At 45.9% G+C, this 21,200-nt stretch overlaps 1 protein-coding gene across 3 annotated transcripts in view; it reads right to left on the bottom strand.

Annotated features, from left to right (window-relative positions):
• Positions 1 to 21,200, bottom strand: part of ARID1B (AT-rich interaction domain 1B) — a 356,868-nt gene that overhangs the window by 90,110 nt on the left and 245,558 nt on the right. For all 3 annotated transcript variants that reach the window (XM_079780169.1, XM_079780170.1, XM_079780171.1), the window contains exon 5: positions 10,198 to 10,441. In XM_079780169.1, the coding sequence (XP_079636295.1) occupies positions 10,198 to 10,441 (244 nt within the window). The remainder of the gene's footprint in view (positions 1 to 10,197; positions 10,442 to 21,200) is intronic.

Consider the following 21,200-nt stretch of genomic DNA (forward strand, 5'->3'; position numbering starts at 1 on the left):
ATGGGAATCAGGATGGGACTACATACACAGGTATCTGGTTAGACTGGCAGATCTCAGGACCACGATTTCAGGTCCTGGCTTTAAGGAAGGGGAACGGAAGTAACATAATCTCTCACAGTGAGACCTCCTTCGAGGGGGAGGGAAATAGAGTGATCCCATAAATTGTGAAGCACGATGGCAGAGCCCACAGGAGGAAAGGTTACAGAAGTAGTCTATGTTAGAACTTTCTTTTCTTGAATTCTGGTTTATTCCAAGAGAACTGCGAGCTCTTTAATTCGGCCAACATTTATTGAGCACCACTTACTTGCCAGGTGCTGTTCTTGGCACTGGGTATAAAAAGGAAGCATGCTCTTTGCCCCCAGAGTCTCCCCGGCTGGGTACCAAGCCACGGGGGACAGCAGGGTTCTCTGGGACACGGAGGGGTCATGGGAAAGACAGTGGAGTTTGGTCTTGAGAACTAAGTGGGAGTTTGCCAGGCTGGGAAGGGTGGGCAGATGTTTCAGGCAGCGGGGGTTGGAGGTAGGAGTGCAGATCTGACACAGGGCGATGGGCGGCAGTGTTGAAACGGATACTGAACACGTGCCCTTGTCCACTTCTAATGAAAGCAATGATACAACATAGGAAAACTACACACGAGGTTCAGATCTCTAATTTAATATGATTCTTAAATTTTGTGTGAAATGAACTGAAAGGAATAATGGTGAAAATAGGGGATTCTATTACTAACCGAGTTAGGCTGAGACTGTGAAAGTTATTTTATCACAGAAGTTTTTTCCTGTGACATTATGATTTCAATTGAACCACAACCTATTTATAGAAAGTAAAAAAAAGAAAAGAAAAAAAAGCTATTTGTTCCTAAACTCTTCTTTGAACTATCACACATGATTATTACTGGGGATACTGACTTCCTTTCAAACACGCCCTGAGGGCAGGAGGGCAGTGTGAGGCAGTACTGGACACACAGTCTCTCCACACCCAGAAACCCCTTCTTCGCGTGGCTTCTAGAACCCCACATGGCACCTGCTGTTCATGGTCTCTGTGTCTCTGGGGCCCGAGGGCGCAGCCCTCAGAATTCTCCTGCTTCCGACCTTGGCTATAACGTTAACCCCTGCAGAGCTGTGAAGAGGATGGAGCAGCGTCCCGGTCAGACCAGGTGGTCGCATCCCCGGGATGGCCCAGCTCCAGTCTTTTCCCAGGACGTTCTGAGTAGCCAGCGTTGAGAAGCCTGACCTCACTCATTCCCTAGGTCAGGAGTTCCCAGACCAGTGGCTTCTTTCCAGCTTCCAGGAACTTGCTGGAAATGCAAATTCTCCAGCTCTACCCCAAACCTACTGAACCAGAAACTAGGTTTGGGGCCCAGCCACCGGGCTGTCCCAAGCCCGCCAGGTGATTGTGAACCAGGCCGGGTGCCCTAGGTGATCCCACCTGGAACTCTAATGACTCACAGACCTGCTTCTCCGGCCTACAGATCCTGAGTCCAGACCCCGCTGCCTATCAAAACCTCCCTTCACATGCGCGGCCGGCATCTCAATGTACATGCTCAAAACCAAATTCTGCATACCCCTTCCCAAACTCGCTCCTTCCTTTGTCTTCCACTGTGCAGACCAACCATTTACCGATTTCTTGGACCAAAAACCTTCTGCCGCACTACTGCTACCCACACATCCAGCCATGCCCAGCCCTCCCTCCCCTAGGGATCGCAGGAGCCTCCCAGCCACTCTCCTTGCTTCCTCTCTGGCTCCTGAGAGTATAATCTCCACTCCGCAGCCAGAATGTCCTTTATAGCCTACATTGGACCATACCATTCCCTGACTTCTACCTCCCAGTGGCGCCCCATCATACGTGAAATCAACACTGACTCCTAATCATAACGCACGAAGGCCTAAAGAAGCTGGCTGTGGTTGCCCTCTAATCTAACTGCCTAGTGATGTGTCCCCATCTCCCCCTCCCACCACACTCCAGCCCCAGTGACATCCTGGGTGTCCCCTGCCCACATGGCGACCACGTTACTCATTCAGGCTTTGGTACTTGTTCTTAGCTCTGCCAGACATTCACATGGCATGCTTTCGTCTTCATTCACTGAGACCATAGTTCAAATATCAATTTCTGCCCTCGCCGTTTTAAAAAAATATATATTTTATTGATTTTTTTTTTTTTTTACAGAGAAGAAGGGAGAGGGATAGAGAGTTAGAAACACCGATGAGAGAAAATCATCGATCAGCTGCCTCCTGCACATCTCCTACTGGGGATGTGTCCGCAACCAAGGTACATGCCCTTGACTGGAATCAAACCTGGGACCTTTTAGTCCGCAGGCCGATGCTCTATCCACTGAGCCAAACCGGTTAGGGCATGCCCTCGCCGGTTTTGCTCAGTGGTTAGAGTGTCGGACCGTGGACTGAAGGGCCACGGGTTCGAACCTGGTCAAGGGCACGCACCTCGGTTGAAGGCTTGATCCCGGGCCCCAGTCGGGGCATGTGCGGGAGGCAACCAATTAGTATGTCTCTCTCACATCGATGTTTCTCTCTCTCTGTCTCTCCCCTCCCTTCCACTCTCTCTAAAAATCAATGGGGGAAAAAAAATCCTCGGGTGAGGATTAACAAAAAAGATTACAAATATCAATTTTTAAGAGACACCTTCCCTAATCCCTGCTAACTAAAGAAGCAACCTGATTCTCCCTCCCCACCCCCAAATAAAACCTGACAATAAATTACATGCTCATTTCCTGTCTTTCTCATGAGAATGTAGGCTCCCAAGGACAGCGTCCTTTGTCATTTATGTTTAGTGTTTCCCCCAGTTCCTAGAACATGCACGCAGCAACATATGCGTTCAGTACCCTGCTGAAGTAGTCAAAGAGAACACTCAATGCAGGAAGGAACAAAGTGGGCAATTGAGCTAGTTGGCCTTCCTCAGGAAATCACCTCATTTATCCGATAGCAAATGGGCAACATGCTGCTTTTCGAAAAATGCCAAGTGTATTAATCCAATGAATTAATACATTTGGCATCCCTGGCAAGGTCACACTCTTGGCATGCAGCTATATGCATTTAATATAGTTTGCAAGTACAAACTCCTATGTCACTTTCTGTTTGGAAGGGAGAATATCAACATTAACAACCCCCGGTTATATAATTTATAAACATGCAGATGTGGATTATTAAAGATTAATGCATTTTAGGATTCGTGTCGGCATTCCGTTTGTCTCATGCCGAAACCAATTCTGCTCTTCATTAGTCAATGACAACCCATATCACCCTGTTATGGAAGAGAAATCAAAGGTGCAAGTGTGTGAATTGAGAATAAGTGATGAAACTGATTAGGAAGAGACTTAACGGCTATAATCAATCAACACATCATCATAATCCTGGCTCCGGGGTTATCAGAACACAGGGCAATAACAACACTCTCTGTAAGCGTTTTGTTCTTTTCACTAGTGCTGCTTACTCCCTTTAGGAAATACCGAAACACAGATCGCAAGTTCCTGAAATCAACCGTGGGGACATCCTGACTGTAAGTACTACTTATTTTATCACCATTTTCCCAAGGATTTTGGAAACTTTTACTTCTATGCTGAAATCTGTTCAACAAGCTTTTGTACCCCTCCATCCCGACTCCTCCTTCGAGGAGACATACATGCAGCAGGTCAACGCCACAGCACTGCAACAGTGGCATCCCACGGCTGAGCTGAGAGCCACCCTGTTCAGTGAGCCACAAGGTCAGAGCAGCAGCAGTCCACTCAGCTCAAGAAAGGAAGACAAACAGTAAGCAGGGCATCTGAAATGCTTCTTCAGTGAACAGCATAGAAGAAAGGGGAAGTGGGCGTGGTCTGCTGCTCGTCTTAGAAGGCACAGATGGTAGCCCTGGTGACACAGACCCTGTATGTCCATGGGCAAACGACCGAATAAAGGGAATGAAATGAGAGGGTGTAAACTGATCTACTACATAACTCAGTTTTAACTACGAGAGTAGCAAACCACTGGGAATGGGCATTAGGAGAAAATCCCAATGATCTCTGATTTCTGAACGTGGGGGAAGGAGAAGCAGAAAAGGCTTCATTTGAAGGACCGAAAAGATTCCTGCTTTTGGAAAACGGAAGAAATGCCATCCCCCAATGATGAGAGAAACCTGGCTTGGGCCAGGAGGCACCTCCAAAGGGAAGAGCAGCGCAGAATCCTGGGCAGCTGCTTCCAACGCAAGGAACCTGCCTGAGAAACCGCAGAACACTCCCGACCACAGGACTGAGTTTCCGCAACCAGCATCCCGCCTGAACTTTAGGGGGAGGCGCTAATAACTGCTAACGAAACCATGCAGAGCTGCAGCGCATCTCCCTAAAAGACCAAATATAAGACCAAATATACCGTTGCTTTCGTAAGTGCTGCTAGGCACCATTGGAAAAGATCTGCAATTCCTGTTTTCTGTAACACACAAATATTTTACTTTGTAAGGGAAGAAAAATACTGGCTGAAGTGCTCTGGTTGGTAGAACTGCTGAATTGATGTTTTCTGGGCTGCCTCGGATTAAAAACACGGATGTATCAATGGCATTTTGTGTTTGAGAGTTTTTTCCCTGCTCAGCTTGCCAATAAGCAGCATGCATCTTCCTTACAACAAGCTGTTGCAGGATTTCTACTTCGAGAGAAGCCAAAAAAGAGCCCTTGATGAATGTTTTGAAGTAAGATTATGAGGGAGGGTGACTGCAGGCTTTCTGATAAAAAAGGTGTCATTATGTGCAAAGCCACTTTAGATCCTACTAATGTTATCACGGCCGGAAACTGGGTCAGAAGCACTTACACAGATAAATAATCTCGTAATTTTACCTTGAATTTGATTAAGCAACGACAAATTAAAAGTGAAAAATTTAGTTATGTAGGATGGGTTGGGCTCGATCCCTAAGAGTTCAAAATATCCGGGAGGATAGATGAAAAGGAGAGAAGCCCTGGTTTGCACCCTCCAGCGTTCATTTCATAGGCACTAATCTTGACAAATTAGACCAGGAACCATCATTTCCTCTCTAAACTCCTTCCTGCTCGCTCCAACCTATGACTAGCTCCGAGCTGCAATTCATTTTTCTCTTTCCCATTATAACATCCTTCCAGAATCTGCTTGTCTGAATGTCAAATTCGCATGAAAATCCTTTTTCTGACCAGAATTTCTTGTTGTTTGTTTGTGCAGCTCCCACCGAAACAACTCGGCTCTCAGCTGCTGCGCGGGAGGGGCCGGTGAGCCCACGCAGGACGTTCTCAATGCGCCCCGAAGGTGCCCAAAGAGCTGCTGCCCTATTGCATCTAATGGGACGCCTTTTTGGACCCGCTCTTTGGGGTTCTAGATCTCCCTGGGGCGGGACTTCCTGGCACTGGTTGGTGCGCTGGAGGCCTGCTCATCCAGGAGTGACGGGACGAAGCGTCAGAGAATCGGCTCAGCATGGGGTGGCCGGTGCCCCCCGAGGGTGACCACTCTGGCACAGCCGTGGCCACGGGCGCTCAGAACCTGTGCTCCTTTCAGGACAACAGCCCAAGTAACTGGCCAGGGACGAGGCTGCATCATGCGGGGCCCGGAGCCCCAGAGGCTGCGCCGGTGGGGGGGGCAGGTGTGCGGGGTGCTCGCGGGGACACGCTGCGGCGGCCGGGACAGGGAGGGGAGGAGGGCTCCTGGGGAAGGAGGAGGAACAGAACTCTATCCGGCCCTGACCTTCCCTCCCCTCGTCTCTCAGCTCCTGCCCCTCGGCCAGTCTGGGAGGGGCGGGGGGAGGCCAGGCCTCAAACAGCAGAGCACGTAGAACTTAAAAGGGGGAGTTTCCTTCGCTGGGCTTTATTTTTGTCTGTGGCGGGAGGGAGATGTCATTGCTGAGTCTTCTCATCAGAAACGCCCAGGGCTGTGCGAGAAAAGAACGGCCAGGAAAGCAATGTCTTCCGTCGTGAGCTACTGCGAACACCTGGCTCTGTGTCTGGAGCGAACCTATGCCTAGCATGGCAGCCGTCCGGCCCTAGTGAGTGCCGGCGCCACCGAGACCGGGACTGGGCACCAACGCTACAATAAAGAGGGGAACCTGCTCAGGGACTCGTTAGGACCCCTGGATCTGTGGACTGTGACGCCCTGTCCTCGGCAGTTTAAGCACCGAAAGGTTTCACAGGCGGAAATGCTTATGGGGCTCTGAACAGTTAGCGTCCGCCTGCCTGCCCCCTCCCCCCACTATGTTCACCCTTCTTAATATTTCAACACGGTGGCTGCTTACAGCACATGAGGAAAAGCTGACACAAGCCTTTGGCCAATAAAACAAAAATAAAAACCATTTCGGCTTCTTTACGTTTTTGCTTTGTTAGTAAACTGGGGTGGCTGGCTCTGGCAGCGAGACCAGGGAATGAACACGCGCTAAATCCTGCCACGCGGCGCTGCCTCAGCTTCCGCGGTGTGAGGACCGTCAGGCCCAGGAGCCCCACGAGGCAGTCACACCCCAACAGTTTACCCTCCTTAACCGAAGACCAGGCCCGGAGGATGCAGCCGGGACGCAGCACAAGCACGGTGCGACAGGGTAATTTATTAGAAGGGAAAAAGGGTTACTATCATGCATTTCAGAACTACTGCATCGAGTTTGGATTTGCTTGATTTAAATGTGTTTGTATCTACGTGCTCATTACCAATCAGAAAGAGAGAGCCATTTCATTTCTTTCTCTAAATGTAAATACACTGGTATCAAGGAGGGAGGAATGAAAACAATAAGTGAAAAGAGGAAAACGGATAACGGCCTGGGGGGATGTGTCCTCAGATGCTTGTTTACAGTAAACACCCAGGGCTGTGGCCCTACTCTGACTACAGAGAGCGGCAGTGCGGAGCCCAGCAGTGTGCAAACAAAAGGAGACATCCATGCGGCCGCTCACCACAGACACTCTCCATCCTGCTCTGCAAAGAGGGCAGGAAGGAAAGCCCCGCTGAGCGCGGGACGTGCCAGGCGCGCGGTGCCAGTGTGTCCCAGCGGTGTTCCCATGACACCAGTGTGTGTGGCAGCATGGCAGGAGGGCACATTTGCAGTGGGCGGAGGGACGGTTTAACAGGCAAGAAACAGAGTCAGCCATTGGGACGCTGTCCTGGGCTTTGTTATCTAGCCCGTGATACTTCTCATTAGCTGTCAATCTCACTTACCGGGCAGAGATGGAGGAAAATGATGGCTTTTTCAGCAAACCCTGGGAAAGCAACACGAGGGAGGAAGAACCCCTACAACATTTTGGCTTTCCCTCGCCCCAGCTATCAGCTACACAACAGCTGCGCATTTTAACAAAGACTGGATGGCGACAATGATTGAGAGAGCCAATCTGTGAACATGGAGAGGCAGCGGCAAGATATGGTGGGAGGTAATGGGAGAGAAGTGAGGTCAGAAAACACACGTGAGTTCTGGGAAGGAGAGGAAGGAAGGGGGAGAAAAGAAAGCAAAAGGTTACATACAGGAAAATAAAGGGAAATTCCAGACAGATGTTCCGAAGCAGCAGCATGCACATCTTGCCCTGGGTGGGAAACCAGGCGACTGCTCCCTGACCTTTTCCGTTTTTTAAATATATTTTTGTTGATTTCAGAGAGGAAGGGAGAGGGAGAGAGAGATAGAAACATCAGTGATGAGAGAGAGGCATCGATTGGCTGCCTCCTGCACTCCTCCCCCCTCCACCGGGATCGAGCCCAAAACCTGGGCACGTGCATCTAATGGGTGTCCCCAGGCCGATGCTCTATCCACTAAGTCAAACCAGCCAGACTTGGAAACAAATGACAATGTAGGCCCTGGGCAGTTGGCTTCCCGACACAAGTTTAAAACACTAACTATACACTTTAAACGTATCCAAGGAGGCTGGATGCTCTCTATTGAAAACTTGCTTTCCCAAGAAGTCAGCGAGAGAAGGAGCTCTCTCGGCAGGTCCTGCCCTGCAGTGATGAGCAGCGGCCTCCGACCAGCCTGTACCCTGCACCCGACACACCCGAGCAGCGGCCTCCGACCAGCTCCCGGCTGAGCCACCTCCTCTACAACCTGTAGCCCCACATGTCCCAGTGAGGTCTTCTGTTGGGATACGTGTTCTGTAGCGCATCAAAACCCAAACAGGGAAATTTAAAGTTTCAAAGTCCCCGTCTGGAATGATAAACCTATGGATAAAAACTATCACACAGTGAACTACCCATGTCAGGGATTTTAAATGAAAAACTGTAATGTCTTTATACCTCAGAAATGTCCTCATTTAGGGTTAGGAAAAGTCCTTCGACCCAATCCAAAAAGGAGGAGTGAGTTCCTCTTTTGACAAATACAGTATTTTACATAGAACTTTCCAATGTTTAGGTAGGTGATTCCTCAAAAACCATCTCAATACCAAAATCTGCCTAAGGAATTCTGAAATAGAGAGCAATCACAGCTTTACAAATGTTAAAAGCAAGCAAGTCCAGGTTTCAATTATCATGAGGACAAATATTTTTGAAAGAAAGGTGACATCAAACTGCCTCAATCAAAATGTATTGAAATTATACCTATATTCAAAATATGGATGATTCTTAGAAACATAACGTAGTCAAAACTGCCACTGCAGCATGGGTGACCGCATGTCCTGACTTGCCCGGAATCTCCCTCGTTTATGCTCGTTGTCCTCCTGCAATTATTCATAGCACCCTTACCTGCTCCAAAGTGTCTCTCTCAGCTTGGATGATGTTAGATAATCATTCTAAATACAATACAATTCTATAAAGCTCAAAACTAAATAAAACTAACAATATATACTCTATAGAAGTTTGTAATAAAATTCTTTAAAATCCCCCCAAACCGAAGAGAATGATTAAAAATACACAGAGAGCATGGAAGGCAGGGAGATGCACAGGGCTGCGGACAGTGCAGGAACACACGTGCAGATGCGCCACCAGTGACAATAAATACCCCAATTCTAAAACTGCAGAGTGGGCTCACGAGCATTCATCCAATAGTTATGTTTCATAATTAGCATGTTACATATGTGCATGTGTATGTTCATACACACATAAAACATCCCATAATAAAGATTTTTAAAAAAAGGTGTAGCCCTGGCCGGGTGGCTCAATTGGTTGGAGCGTCATCCTGTACATCATAAGGTCGCCCATTCCATTCTGGTCAGGGCACACACCTAGGCTGCAGGTTTGATACCTGGTGGGAGCACATATAGGGAGCAACCGATCGATGTTTCTCTCTCACATTGATATCTCTCTCTCTCTCTCTCTCTCTCTTCCCCTTACCCTCTCTCTAAAATCAGTAAAACATATTCTCAGGTGAGGATTAAAACATAATAATTCATAAAAAGGGTATAAAATGGTAAAAAGGGGTAAAAACTAGCATCCATACTTTAAGATAATAAACTATCAGAGAATTTATCAGCAGTCCAATATCAATTCTGCTAGGTTAGTAAAAAGTGCTTTCTGGCAGCTATCTACATCATGTCACCAACATTTACACAGAAAAAAATGGCATCTACTTTGCTGATAAAGGAAAGCTTACTGCTTGGTGGGTCTGAATGAATGAAGTTCAATTGAAGAAAGAAGGATGAGGATGAGGCAAATGACAAACAAACAAATAAATAATCCCGAGCACACAATACAGGAAGCAAAAGATACAGAAGTAGTATGACCACTGAAACAGCTGAATCAAGAGTTAGTTCACTGGAACACAAACGTCTTATGTCAAAATTAGAAGGTAATGTTTGTATCAGTAACAAGGCCTTGGGTGTATACTGGCAAATTATGACACTGATAAGTATAAACACTAAATCTATTTTAGAAAATAATTGCCACAGTATAAGTTAAAGAGCACCCTAAAAACTAAGGCCAATACTCATCAATAATCTCACCCTTAGTGGCACTTATCAACAGAGATCTTATTTAACAGAATCATTACTAAACATATGCTAAGAGAAAATAAGTAATTTCCTGGCATAGTTTAGGCAAATGTGCAAACTGAAGATATCGGCGTGATTGGTGATTTTATTAAGTGGGTGTTTATATTCATTAGTTGAATACCTTCAGGAACTGGGACTCTCGAACGCTTTGGTGGTAATTCACAAAGTTATGCTCCATACGTGGTCCCATCACTAGATTTTTAAATAGCAACAAAACAAAACCAAACCCCAAACGGGATGGGGTGCACATTGCTCTTGATGAACACTAGCTGTCTTTCCTTCAGAGTAAAAAGCATGATTACTTCGAAAGGGAATACCTGGAATACTTGCAGGAGAAATTGGGCCTGATCGTGACTGGTTGCTTCCTACAGGCGAGCCCACGGGAGAAGGCGACGGGCCCCCGGGGATGCTGGAGAGATGGGGGGATGCGTGTGGAGAGAAAGGCGACTGGGCCGGGTTGCTCTGATCCCCCTGGCTGCTCGTGGAGCCCGATGCACTGACTGCGGAGCTCAGGGTCGCTTCCGTTCCCGTGGGGAGGTCGTCGATGGAGCCTGACAGGTCCTGCGGAAGGAAGACACAGCATGGATTTACAGAGGAACCTGTTCGGACCACCACCTGGTCAAAACCAGTTGGAAACCCTAACCACACCCCTCAGCAATGAGTTTTCCTAGGTAACACCCAGAATTCAGAGCATGGCCACTTGTTATCAGAAAACTTGACTCTCGTAAGTTGAACCCTAAGATCTGATCTATCCTAAGAAGTGAGTAAAGTTATACTCCATAAAACCATCCTACAAGCTTCGCTTTAAGCTGTCAGCTGGGCCAATCATTTTTAAATGACTCAAAAGAAAAAAACCAAAAGAGTACTATTCTGTGATATATGAGAAGTATCTGAAATTCAAATGTCGGTGTCCACAGCGTTTCAGTGGCGCACGGCCACGCCATCCCTCTGCCTGTGGCTGCTCTCGGGCCACAGGGAGAGCAGTGACCGGAGCGTGGCCTGCAGGGGAGTATCCTCCGTCCGGCCCGCGGCAAGAGCATGTGGCCCCAGGTGGAGCGCGGGTTCCAGCACAGCCCCCCGCGGGGCCCCCGCAGGGAGGAGGGTGATTCCGGCCCAGTGTGCGCCGCTGGGGGCCAGAGAGAACCCCACTCTCTCCGAAGGCATCCCTAGCCAGGGAGCCCCGAAGGTGGGTGGTGGGCCCCCCGCAGAGATGCGCTCTCCAATGTCCAGTGCGCACCAGTAAGAAACAAAGGCTCAATCAGACAAAATCACCTGAGAGGAAATATGCTTTTTGTGCTCTTTGAGAGGAAAGGAATTGGTCAATAACTGGATATAAAACCATTCTCTTCTAGTATACTACATGTGGAATTAAACATAGAAAAGACTTAACTTTAAAAAATCATTAGATTCAATTAAAAAAATACTGAAGTTAAGTAATTTTATGCAAATCTTTCTTCATAAAAAAACCAAATTGTTACTTTGAAATTTTTCAAATTCTCTGCACGACCTATAAATTCCTTCTTGTCCTCCTTTCAAATGCCACGTTCTGGTGGAGAAAGCGGCTCGGATGGGCGCTCAGAGCGCCGTTCAGGCGGCAAAGGCGCGGAAGGCATCGCTGCTGCTCACCAGGCCGATGGAGGAGCTCCGAGAGGAACACAAAAGCGGCGGCTTCCTCAGGGCTCACGTGCCATCAGAGTTTCAGAGCTGACTAGACTCAGCGCAACAGAGGAGCAGTAAAGAGACATAATTCTGTATTACTGTTACACACACACTAACTTTTATATGTAAATGATGGAGAAATGTTCCCGCCCTGCAGACATCAGGGTGTCCATATGTATGTACAGCTACCTCACAACACGTTAATAAAAGAAGTTCTACAGTGGTTTAAACTTGCAGCCTCGTTAACCAAGAAGCCGTGTAGCTAACACTCCTCTGGAGGACAATTGAGTCAGCAGGGCACCGACTCCATTCTTCCTTTGTAAGTGCGAGCAGATCTGCGAGGCCTGCGCAGAACAGCACGGAGACCGCCCCGCACCGGCCTGACCGCGGCGCCTTCCAGCTACCCTGCTCCATTTACCCTGCGGGGGAGCTGGCAGGTCAGGGCCTTGCAGGGAGGGCTCTTCAGGGGCTGGAGCCCCCGCCCCAGCGTTCCTTACATCCTTCCTCTTCATGAAGCAAAGACTTCCTGGGCTCATGCACAGTAAATTCAGTATTTTACCACGATAATTTGGTTTGGCAAAATTGGGTTTTCAATATCTGAAATCACTCGGAATACAAAATGCCTTCCAGCACACCAAAAATAATGTAATTCCTACTACTAATGGTTCATTTATTTTTTAGAAAATCCGTGCCTTAAAAAAGGTTGTTTTACTTTAAAATTTAATTTAAATGAAAGTTTTCTGCAAAGACTTTCCTCTGTAACCATCATCCCTCCACCCTGCCCATGTACAATTTTCCTTCTAACCCAAGTGCAAGTACAAGAGAGTTCACTGTGCTTAGAGTGAAATGCCACTGGGAGCAATAGCAATCCTACCAGATCCTGACAAGGGAAACACTTAGGAATTAACATAGAGCACAAACAGGCATGTCCCCAATGCAACGCGGTGGGACAGGGTGGGCGACGGCAGGGACACAGGAATGTACATGGGCACATGCCACCAAGAACTTTTAAAGATCTGCCTATAAGTAAAATAGACATACGATATTAAATATACAGATTGTATATGCTCCTCCCTAAAAATGAACATTAATACATTATCACTTACTACCTCAAAAGACATCTTTGGTTTTGATGTTATTTGATTTATCTAATAAGTTAGTTTATTCAAGTATAAAATCAGTCACTGCTGAGAATGTCTGACTATCCTAAAGAACTGGGAATAAGTTAGAAAATTCGGCTCCCTTGCTTAATTAAATAAGTGGGCTTTTAAAAAAGCACATCAACTTCAAAACACTGTGCGCTGCGGCATCGTCACGGAGAGAGAGCTGCCAGGCCGCGCACATGTGGGCATCTGCGCAGAGGTGCCCGGGAGAGCAGGAGGATAAACACCGCATTAGAAACAGGCGACATTTCAATCAATGAGACCACGCAGGTCTCTTGTTTAAGGGTTTTAATAGGATACAGTTAATGATTTCTCTGGTGCCTTCCCCTGGGTCTGAGGCACAGGTTAAAACGCCAGCCCAATGGTCTTTAGAAAAGTCTCTCATTCATTTCAGAAGCAGAAATGGTATCTCGTCTCCTTCTCAGAATACTAAGTATGACATTCAGGCGCGTAGTTTTCTTTTTCTCTCTCCAAGTAGACCCTACCTTTCTGGAAGGCAGTGACTCTGTGGGAGGTGTGGTGCTAAGGGGACAGACCTGACTGTCATTGCTGAATGTCACGGAATGACAAGCTTTATAGCAACTACAGCTGCAAACACTACACCAGTAAGCAGCACGTGTAAACATTTCTAAATATTTACCACAAATGCTCTCCTGAAAACTACTGACTTTGCTATTAAACTGTAGCAATGAATTCTCAGCCCTCTGTCTCCAATTACCATCCCGGAGGCCAAGCATCCAGTCTCATCAGATACTCAATTCTCTAGAAACACACTATGAAACCACTCCATACCCCCAGCCTTATTTTAGAGCTATCATTTGCACATGAGACACAAATACACCCTGAAATCGATATTAGAATTGAGCCAACAATTTGACTGACACATATACACAAAAGGAAAGAAAATTCACGATGACTGTTTAATGTCCATGATGTTTAGAGGCTTCTTTTCAGCACACACCTATGTGTGATAAATAGTGTATTTCAACACACACCCACAAGTCCCTGATGCTTTCATTGGGCTAGACAGCAAATGACTTAAAAGCTGTGACTTCTTGTCTCAATGAACTAAAAAATTGCAAAGGCACAGAAAAACAGAATTTATGAGGAAAATCTTTTGAAACACCAATTTTTAGGCTTAAAACATCTTCTTTCCAAGATGCTTTACATATCCTACTTTCTATTTAAATATGTGCAAATAACAAATATTTAACGCTTTGTCACATTTGACAATATGTTCAAGGCATACCCTTAAGATGTATGAGGTCAACTGGAAAAAGAACGTTTGATGTTAATTTAAAAACAGTGATGAGCAAACAATAAAATGAAATAAATAAAAGCAGTCATGAGCTCCATAAAAATATTCATAAGCTCCACAAATGACAATCTCATATCCAAAGCCAGGGCTAACACAAGGACAATTAATGAGTCAAATATTCACTTAAAGAGAGGTAGTCATGAACCACTTTTTGGGGAAATGCTTCCACCTGATTCACTCCCATTCTTTCTGAAGCAAACAGTCCATTCTGGGAACTCATTTTAGGAGGACATTTATAGGCTAACCAGCTAAAGTGATACTTCACAGAAGAAGAATTCAGAGTGAAGCTTACTCTCATAAGCAAAAATATTATACTGGTTATACTTGCTTTGATTTTTAAAAATCAGCACCTGAAATTAAAAGCTAGCCTCAAAGGTCCTTGGGTTAAATCTCCCAATAGGAAATGTGCTGCCGTTCTACACTTAGCACTGGTGAACAATATGCGTGTGAAATATGCATCGTGCAGGGGATGTTTTCCCACTGCACGGGCCTCAGGGGGGCCCTAAATTGTTCTGTTTTGAACTCTGCCCGGGGAGTCTCTGCTCTCCCAGTTAGCCGTCTTGCTGTTACGCAGGCTCCGAAGAGCCACACACAGACCCTTTCACACAGTCCGGCAGTCTTGAACTCAAACATAGTTTGGTAAGAACATGTATTTATAGTTTCCTTTTGGTTGTATGGAATTGGGGTTAAGGTTCACCTGGAAATAACAGACCCTCTGGTCACACGCTGAGGGCCACCTCACAATGGCCATGACGATGAGCAGGGTCAGGACGGTTTTAGGCAACGACTGTGCCGCCATGGGTTAGCACCCCCTCGGTACCAGACACAGGTACGGCTTCTTACCGAGGAGGCCGCGGCCTCTGGTTTAGCTGGGGCCACGGTTCCACCGGCCCAAGGTTCCACTGGCCTCACTCACCACCTGCCGCCGAGCCCCCTCCTCACCACAGGTCAGGGCCCAAGTGAGAGTGAAACACTAAAGAAGACTCATGTGCGAGCGGCTGCCGCCTGCACTATTCCAGGAGCAACGGCATCTTAAAGAATACACTTATTAATGCAATCACAGCCCCTGGCGAAATGACAGCTGCATGGGGGGGGGGGGGCAGGCGCCCCTCGCTGAGGTCTGCAGGCGGAGCCGTGGCTGGTGCTTGGGGGGGAGGAGGTGGGGGAAGGGTAGAGGGCAGTTTTTACACACAGACCACATTTTTACAGCATGTGATCCTGTACACTCCAATGTCCTTCCCTCACGGAGTCTCCATGAAGAGACACACAGCCAAACAGCCAGCCAAACAGCAGGGATTCCATGATGGGAGTGAGCCGGGAGCGCTGCGGGGCACGGAGCGTGCGTCTTCGCCATCTGACAGGCCGGGCCAGGAGCGAAGAGGTGCCCGCTGGACGGGGTGGGCAGAGGGCACCACGTGCAGAGGCAGGAGGAACGAGGGAGGGCCCGCCGCCTGGGGGGAGGAGGCTGGGGAAGCGCCGAGGCCTCTGAGGGCGGCCTGCAGGACCTCACATGCTGAGGGCGGGGGCAGGGCGGACACTTTGGGGACCAGGGAGCCACCGGAGTCTAAAAGGCAAGCTTTCATGTTATTCCCCGAGAAGGAGACAACGCAGTGGGCGGCCAACGCAGAAATGTCAAACATTGAAAAGAAAAAAACAAGTATGTTTTCAAGTGTTTATGAACACAGAATATTTCTAAATCTGTGTATTTTAAGCATTATATAAAATTTAACAAATAAGTGAACAACGACAACAAAAAGTGCCTAAGTGACTGTAGGCCAGGTTAAATAGTAGTGTGCTTTTAGGCCGCAATCATTTCCTGAGTCTGCATCGTCTTCCTCCTGCTCATTTCAGTTATATTTGAGAATCAATGACTCAAACGAGGAAGGATATGCACCTTACCCTTAAAATAGCACAATGGTGTCTAAAAGCTAATTATGAGTATACAGTGTAGAGTATACAGATTATACTCTTGAACCATCTATTCTACTCCCAAACCCCTGGTGATGACTCCCAAGACATCAGTAACAAAGGGGAAACCAGCGACCGTGCCGAACGAGGGAGAATTCATGAGCTGGTGCTTTGCAAATATCAATGCCAGGTAAGGAATGATAGGTATGAATGACCCAGGTGCTGTGAAAGCAAACTGACAGACTAACAAGATGTGTAAATAAGTGAGATTTCGAGTCTGTCTACGGATACGTTTTTATTGCTGAAAGTGCATCATAAATCCTTATAACAGAAAAGCAGCGAGTACCACCTTTTGCATCCCTCACGGTAGAAACACGACTGTTTACCTTAGAAACACAATGCTTAGCACATAGCAATTCTGCAAATAAAACTTAAAAATAAAAAGGCACGAACCCTCAGGAGACATTTATTTCTTCAGTACATAGCAATGAAATACTTTAAAACGGTAAGACCTACTGGAACTGCCAATAAATTAGCAACCTCAAAAATAAAGAAAAACACAGAAAAGCACACAACTCAGACCGTACAGAGTCTACATGGAATAAAGGGAAGTTTTATTTGTAGACAGAAACTTAGTTATTTTGACATTTTCCCCAGTCACATAAACTGTATAAACAAACATACTTGTTCTACATCCTTCACTGGATTTTAAAAAACTTTTTATTTTGAAATGACTTTAGACTTACACAAAAGTGGCAAAGACAGTACTGTTTCTACATGGGAACATTTTCAAACTAACCATGGCACACCAATCAAAACTATGAGACTGACAGCGGCACAATACTGTTAATGCAACTGCAGACAATTCCTATTTTACCAGTTTCCAGTCATGTCTTTCTCTGTTCCAGGACTGCACATTCCATTCATTCACCACGCCTCCTTCGTCTCCTCCCATCTGCAACCATTTCTCACTTGTTGCCAAGCCTCCCTCCAAGTTTTGTCAGGTATGTTGTTGAATGTCCTTCAATCTGTGCTTGTTTAGTGTTTCCTCATGGGTAGGCTAGGCTTACAGATTTTGGGGAAAACAGCACAGGAGTGAAGTTTCCTTACAAAGCAGCACATCGGGCATGACATCAACATGATTTATCAGGTGATGTTGACTTTGGTCACTTAGTTAAGGTGTGCCTGTCAGGTCTCTCCACGCCAGGCTACTCTCCTTCCTGCCCCTGCTCCATTCATGAGAACGAAGTCACCAAGCTACTCTCCTCCCTGCCCCTGCTCCATTCATGAGAATGGAGTCACCAAGCTACTCTCCTCCCTGCCCCTGCTCCATTCATGAGAAAGCAGTCACCAAGCTACTCTCCTCCCTGCCCCTGCTCCATTCATGAGAACGGAGTCACCAAGTCCCACTCACACCCAAGGGAGGGAATTAAGCTCCACCTCCTGGAGGGGGATTATCAAAGAGTTCGTGGAAATTAAAACCATCCATTAAAACCACCAGTAATTAGTAAATATTTGGGGGAAATATACAAAGCCACATATGTATCCTGTTTGTCCTTGAATTTTAGTTTTATCTGTAGGTCTTGCCCACAGCATTACTGTTGTTCAAATGTTGATTTTTCTACTCCATTTCTCCTACTTTATTTAGATTTCTTCTTCAAGGATAAGCTGTCCTGTCTCCATTCACGTTTACACAATCAAGACAATTATTTCTCTTACATGCATTTTTGTGTGCAACTTAAGTTCCTTTATAAGATGATTAGTTGATACTCTTGTCAAACTAAATGACAGTGATATTTCCAACTGAGATTTCATGATTATAAAATATTGGAGAGAAGAAGATATGTACTTCATATGTACACAGCTGGTGGAAAAATAATTTAGTATGGCCACTTCGAGCAATAATCTGTAAGCATCTTATAAAGCTGAGCTGCATTCACCCATGACCCGGAAGGTCCACGCCTAGGTTTACCCTGGGCACATGTACATAGGAGAGATATAAAGCACAGAAGCACTGTTTCAGTACTGTAACAGCAAAAACTTGGAGGGAATCTAATTTTCCAGCAGTATAAAATCTCTGCAGATGTATTCAGAAAATGGGATACTATACAGCAGTGAAAGTGAATGAGCTAGAATTAAAAGTATCAATATGAATCTCATAAACAATATTGAAAGAAAACAAACAAAACCAATGCAGCAATATGTAATTCATTGAGGAAAGAAGGCAAAAGACAGCATCACATCAACATGGTTGTGTAAATTCAAAAAGTCTAGAGCAGTGGCAGTAAGCAAAGTTCAAATGAGACAATGAGAGTGGGTGCCGCTGTGGATCAGAAGGGAGTTGGGAAATACAAGAGAGCAGGTGGGGTAAGTTCATGGTCTTCCTGATCTTCCTGACATCCAACAAGCCACCAGGGCACCCCCAACTTGAGCCACCTGGTCTAACCTGAAGTGAACCTGTGCCCTGCTCACTCCTCAAAGCCCTGCTTCCCTCCAGGGCCAGCTTTCAACACCTGGGCAAGGTCTTCCCGGACTCAGACCACCAGAATGAGCTCCAGGTCACATTCATGTACCACAGAACGTCTCATGTTGAGTTTAATGAATTGGTCGCATCTGCCACAGTGCACACGCTGGGGGAAGACGACTGACATTCAGTCGCCAGCTTTGCCACTTATTAACGGACCGTGGGAGACACACTTAACCTTTCCGTGTTTCTCCTTCCTCATCTATAAAACGGGAAACACTAGTACCTGCTGAGAAGAGCTGTTGTGAGAGTGAAATGAGAAATTGTAAGCAAAGGGATCAGTGCAGCAAGGTTTCCGTAAGTGCGAGCTATTTTCACTATTAGCCACGAGGGAGAGGCTGGGGGACAGGGTGTTGGGGGGCCACAGTGCAGGAAAGCAGAGGCTTCGGGAGGGAGTGGCTGAGTGAAGAAGAGGGAGGGAATCTGTCCTCCCTGTGTTACTGATTCTGGTGGATACTGACAAAGGCTTGCAGGCCCTGTTGGAATCGGGTTTAAAATGAAACTCCAGACAGTAGCAACCAAAAGAGAAAGGGAATTCTGTGCGAGAAAGGCAGGGTTGTTTTTTCCCATTTTTCTGGCGACTTAGCTGGATCAATCATTCATAAGCTCTTTAATGAGTAAGTCAAGGACTGCCTGCACTCTGTTTATGAACACAGATTTTCAACGATACTTTATCAATGACATTACAACAAATATTCTAGCACTGGAAAGTGGCTAACAGTAGAATGATAAGAAAAACACCCAAAACGACTCACTATTTAAGAATCACAAATAACAAAATGTTACCACAGAGACTACTATGCTGTAGTGGAAAGAGCTGGAGGTAAGAGGGGTTGGAAGCCTGGTGCCATCGCTGATCCGGGGTGGGCAAGACAATCAAATCTTGATTCGGTCATAACGTGGGGGCTTACTTTGTCAATGAATCAATATAATGAATAAAGCAAATGATAAGGAAATTGTGAAGAACATCACTTTTAAAATAGAAGATGGTATTATTTCCTGGTGCTAAGTTATATATTAGACACAGACTTGAAATTGCTCATTTTAAAGAATAAGTTTGAAATAGAAAAGAATAGCAATGAAAGAAATATTAAGGCCACATCAATTCAAATCTAATTTCCTTCCTTAAACACATATCTCCCTTTATAATACTGCCCCCAAACACAAAGACAGGGTTATTTCACTTCTTTAGTAGTTTAAGACGATCATGTTAAAAATGGGAAGAAATATTATGGGTTTAATATACAAGAAGCTGAAAATTTTAATATTTTCACAGAAATCGTTTTTAAAACTTGAAATTCTTTAGAGAAAAGTAGGGAACAGAGATTTTTTTTTTACATGATTACAGATGAAATGCTTTTTATTTTATATTTATAAATGAAATTCAACACATTTAATACTCCCCCCAACATCAAACCTTAAAAAGACGCACTGTTCTTATTTTCAGTTATGATTCACAGACAACCTAGATAAGAGGGCTCCTGGTCACTCACCTAACACCTCAAGTGCTCACACTCAAGCGCGATTTTACTAATTTTCCCTAAGAGCATATAACCCGTTACTTCAAACACTACTTCTCAAAGCGAGGTGGTCATACACCTCTCCCCAGGGTTCCAGACAGACACTTTCAATAGCGATGATGATGATCCCAATAAGGGCTGGAATCAGGTCTGGAAGTCCAGCCTGCTTCACACTCAGCCACGCACCGCTCAGCAGAGCCATCTGGGCGCCACGCAAGTGTGTACTCACACTTGTGCGTAACTATCCCGGTGCCTGGAGCACGTCTGGGCCCAGGAGAAGAATAAAGAGTTCTCTGATGATCGTTTTAGTCCACATAAAGAAGACAGCATAAGCACATTAAGATGTAGGATTTCACAAGGTGGAGGCTAACATTCACATTTCTTTTGCCTTCTGATACGTTCGAGCAGGGGAGGGACCTAAGTAAGTTGACTTGCAAGCCCATCCCATTGTCTAATTCTTCCTTATCGCAGTGAATCATAAGTTTCTAAATAAAATTGGACTTAAACGCTGGTCTGAAATCCCTGTGAAGTGCTGTGTAGCTCCTTCCCAGTCTCCGCGTCCCTCCCCTCCTCTAAGGAAGCTGCTGTTAAAGAGCATTCGTTCCAGGTTAGTTTTCTTTTTAACGCTGGTATTAGCCCATCAGAGTGTTCTTTTCTGCACTGGGGGGTGGGCTGGGGTGGTTGCTAAGAATCTGGGCTCTGGAATCTCACAGCTGATTCCCACCGAGCACCTTCACTGGCTCCAAGGCTTGGGCCAAGGAGCCCTAGCTGCCTCTACTTCTCATCTGTGTGCATTACGGGACCTCACAGGGTTGTTGGGAGGATTAAATGAGTTGCTGTACATAAAGCACTAAGCATGATGCCTGGCACCAGATAAGTGCTCATTAAATATTTACGGTAATGTAGGTTTATAACAACATAGCAGACAAAAGCATGAATTCTGGAGTAAGAGCAGCTGAAAATCAAGTCGTGGCTCCATCATTTCTTCCCCCAATCTTGGTTAAGTTCCTTAACCTTACTAAGCCTCAAATTCACTATCCAAACATGGGGAAAATATTACTTATACCATGGTGAGGATTAAAAGTATTTATGAATAAGTATAAGCATATAATAAGTGTTCAGCAAACAGTTGCTATGTATATAAATGCATCCAAACATATATAAACATATACACATATCAGACATATAGTTTGGTCTTTTTAACACTGTTTACAATGTGAAATGCATT

The sequence above is a fragment of the Cnephaeus nilssonii genome (assembly GCF_951640355.1).
Source record: "Cnephaeus nilssonii genome assembly, chromosome: 9".
Classification (NCBI taxonomy): Eukaryota; Metazoa; Chordata; class Mammalia; order Chiroptera; family Vespertilionidae; genus Cnephaeus; species Cnephaeus nilssonii.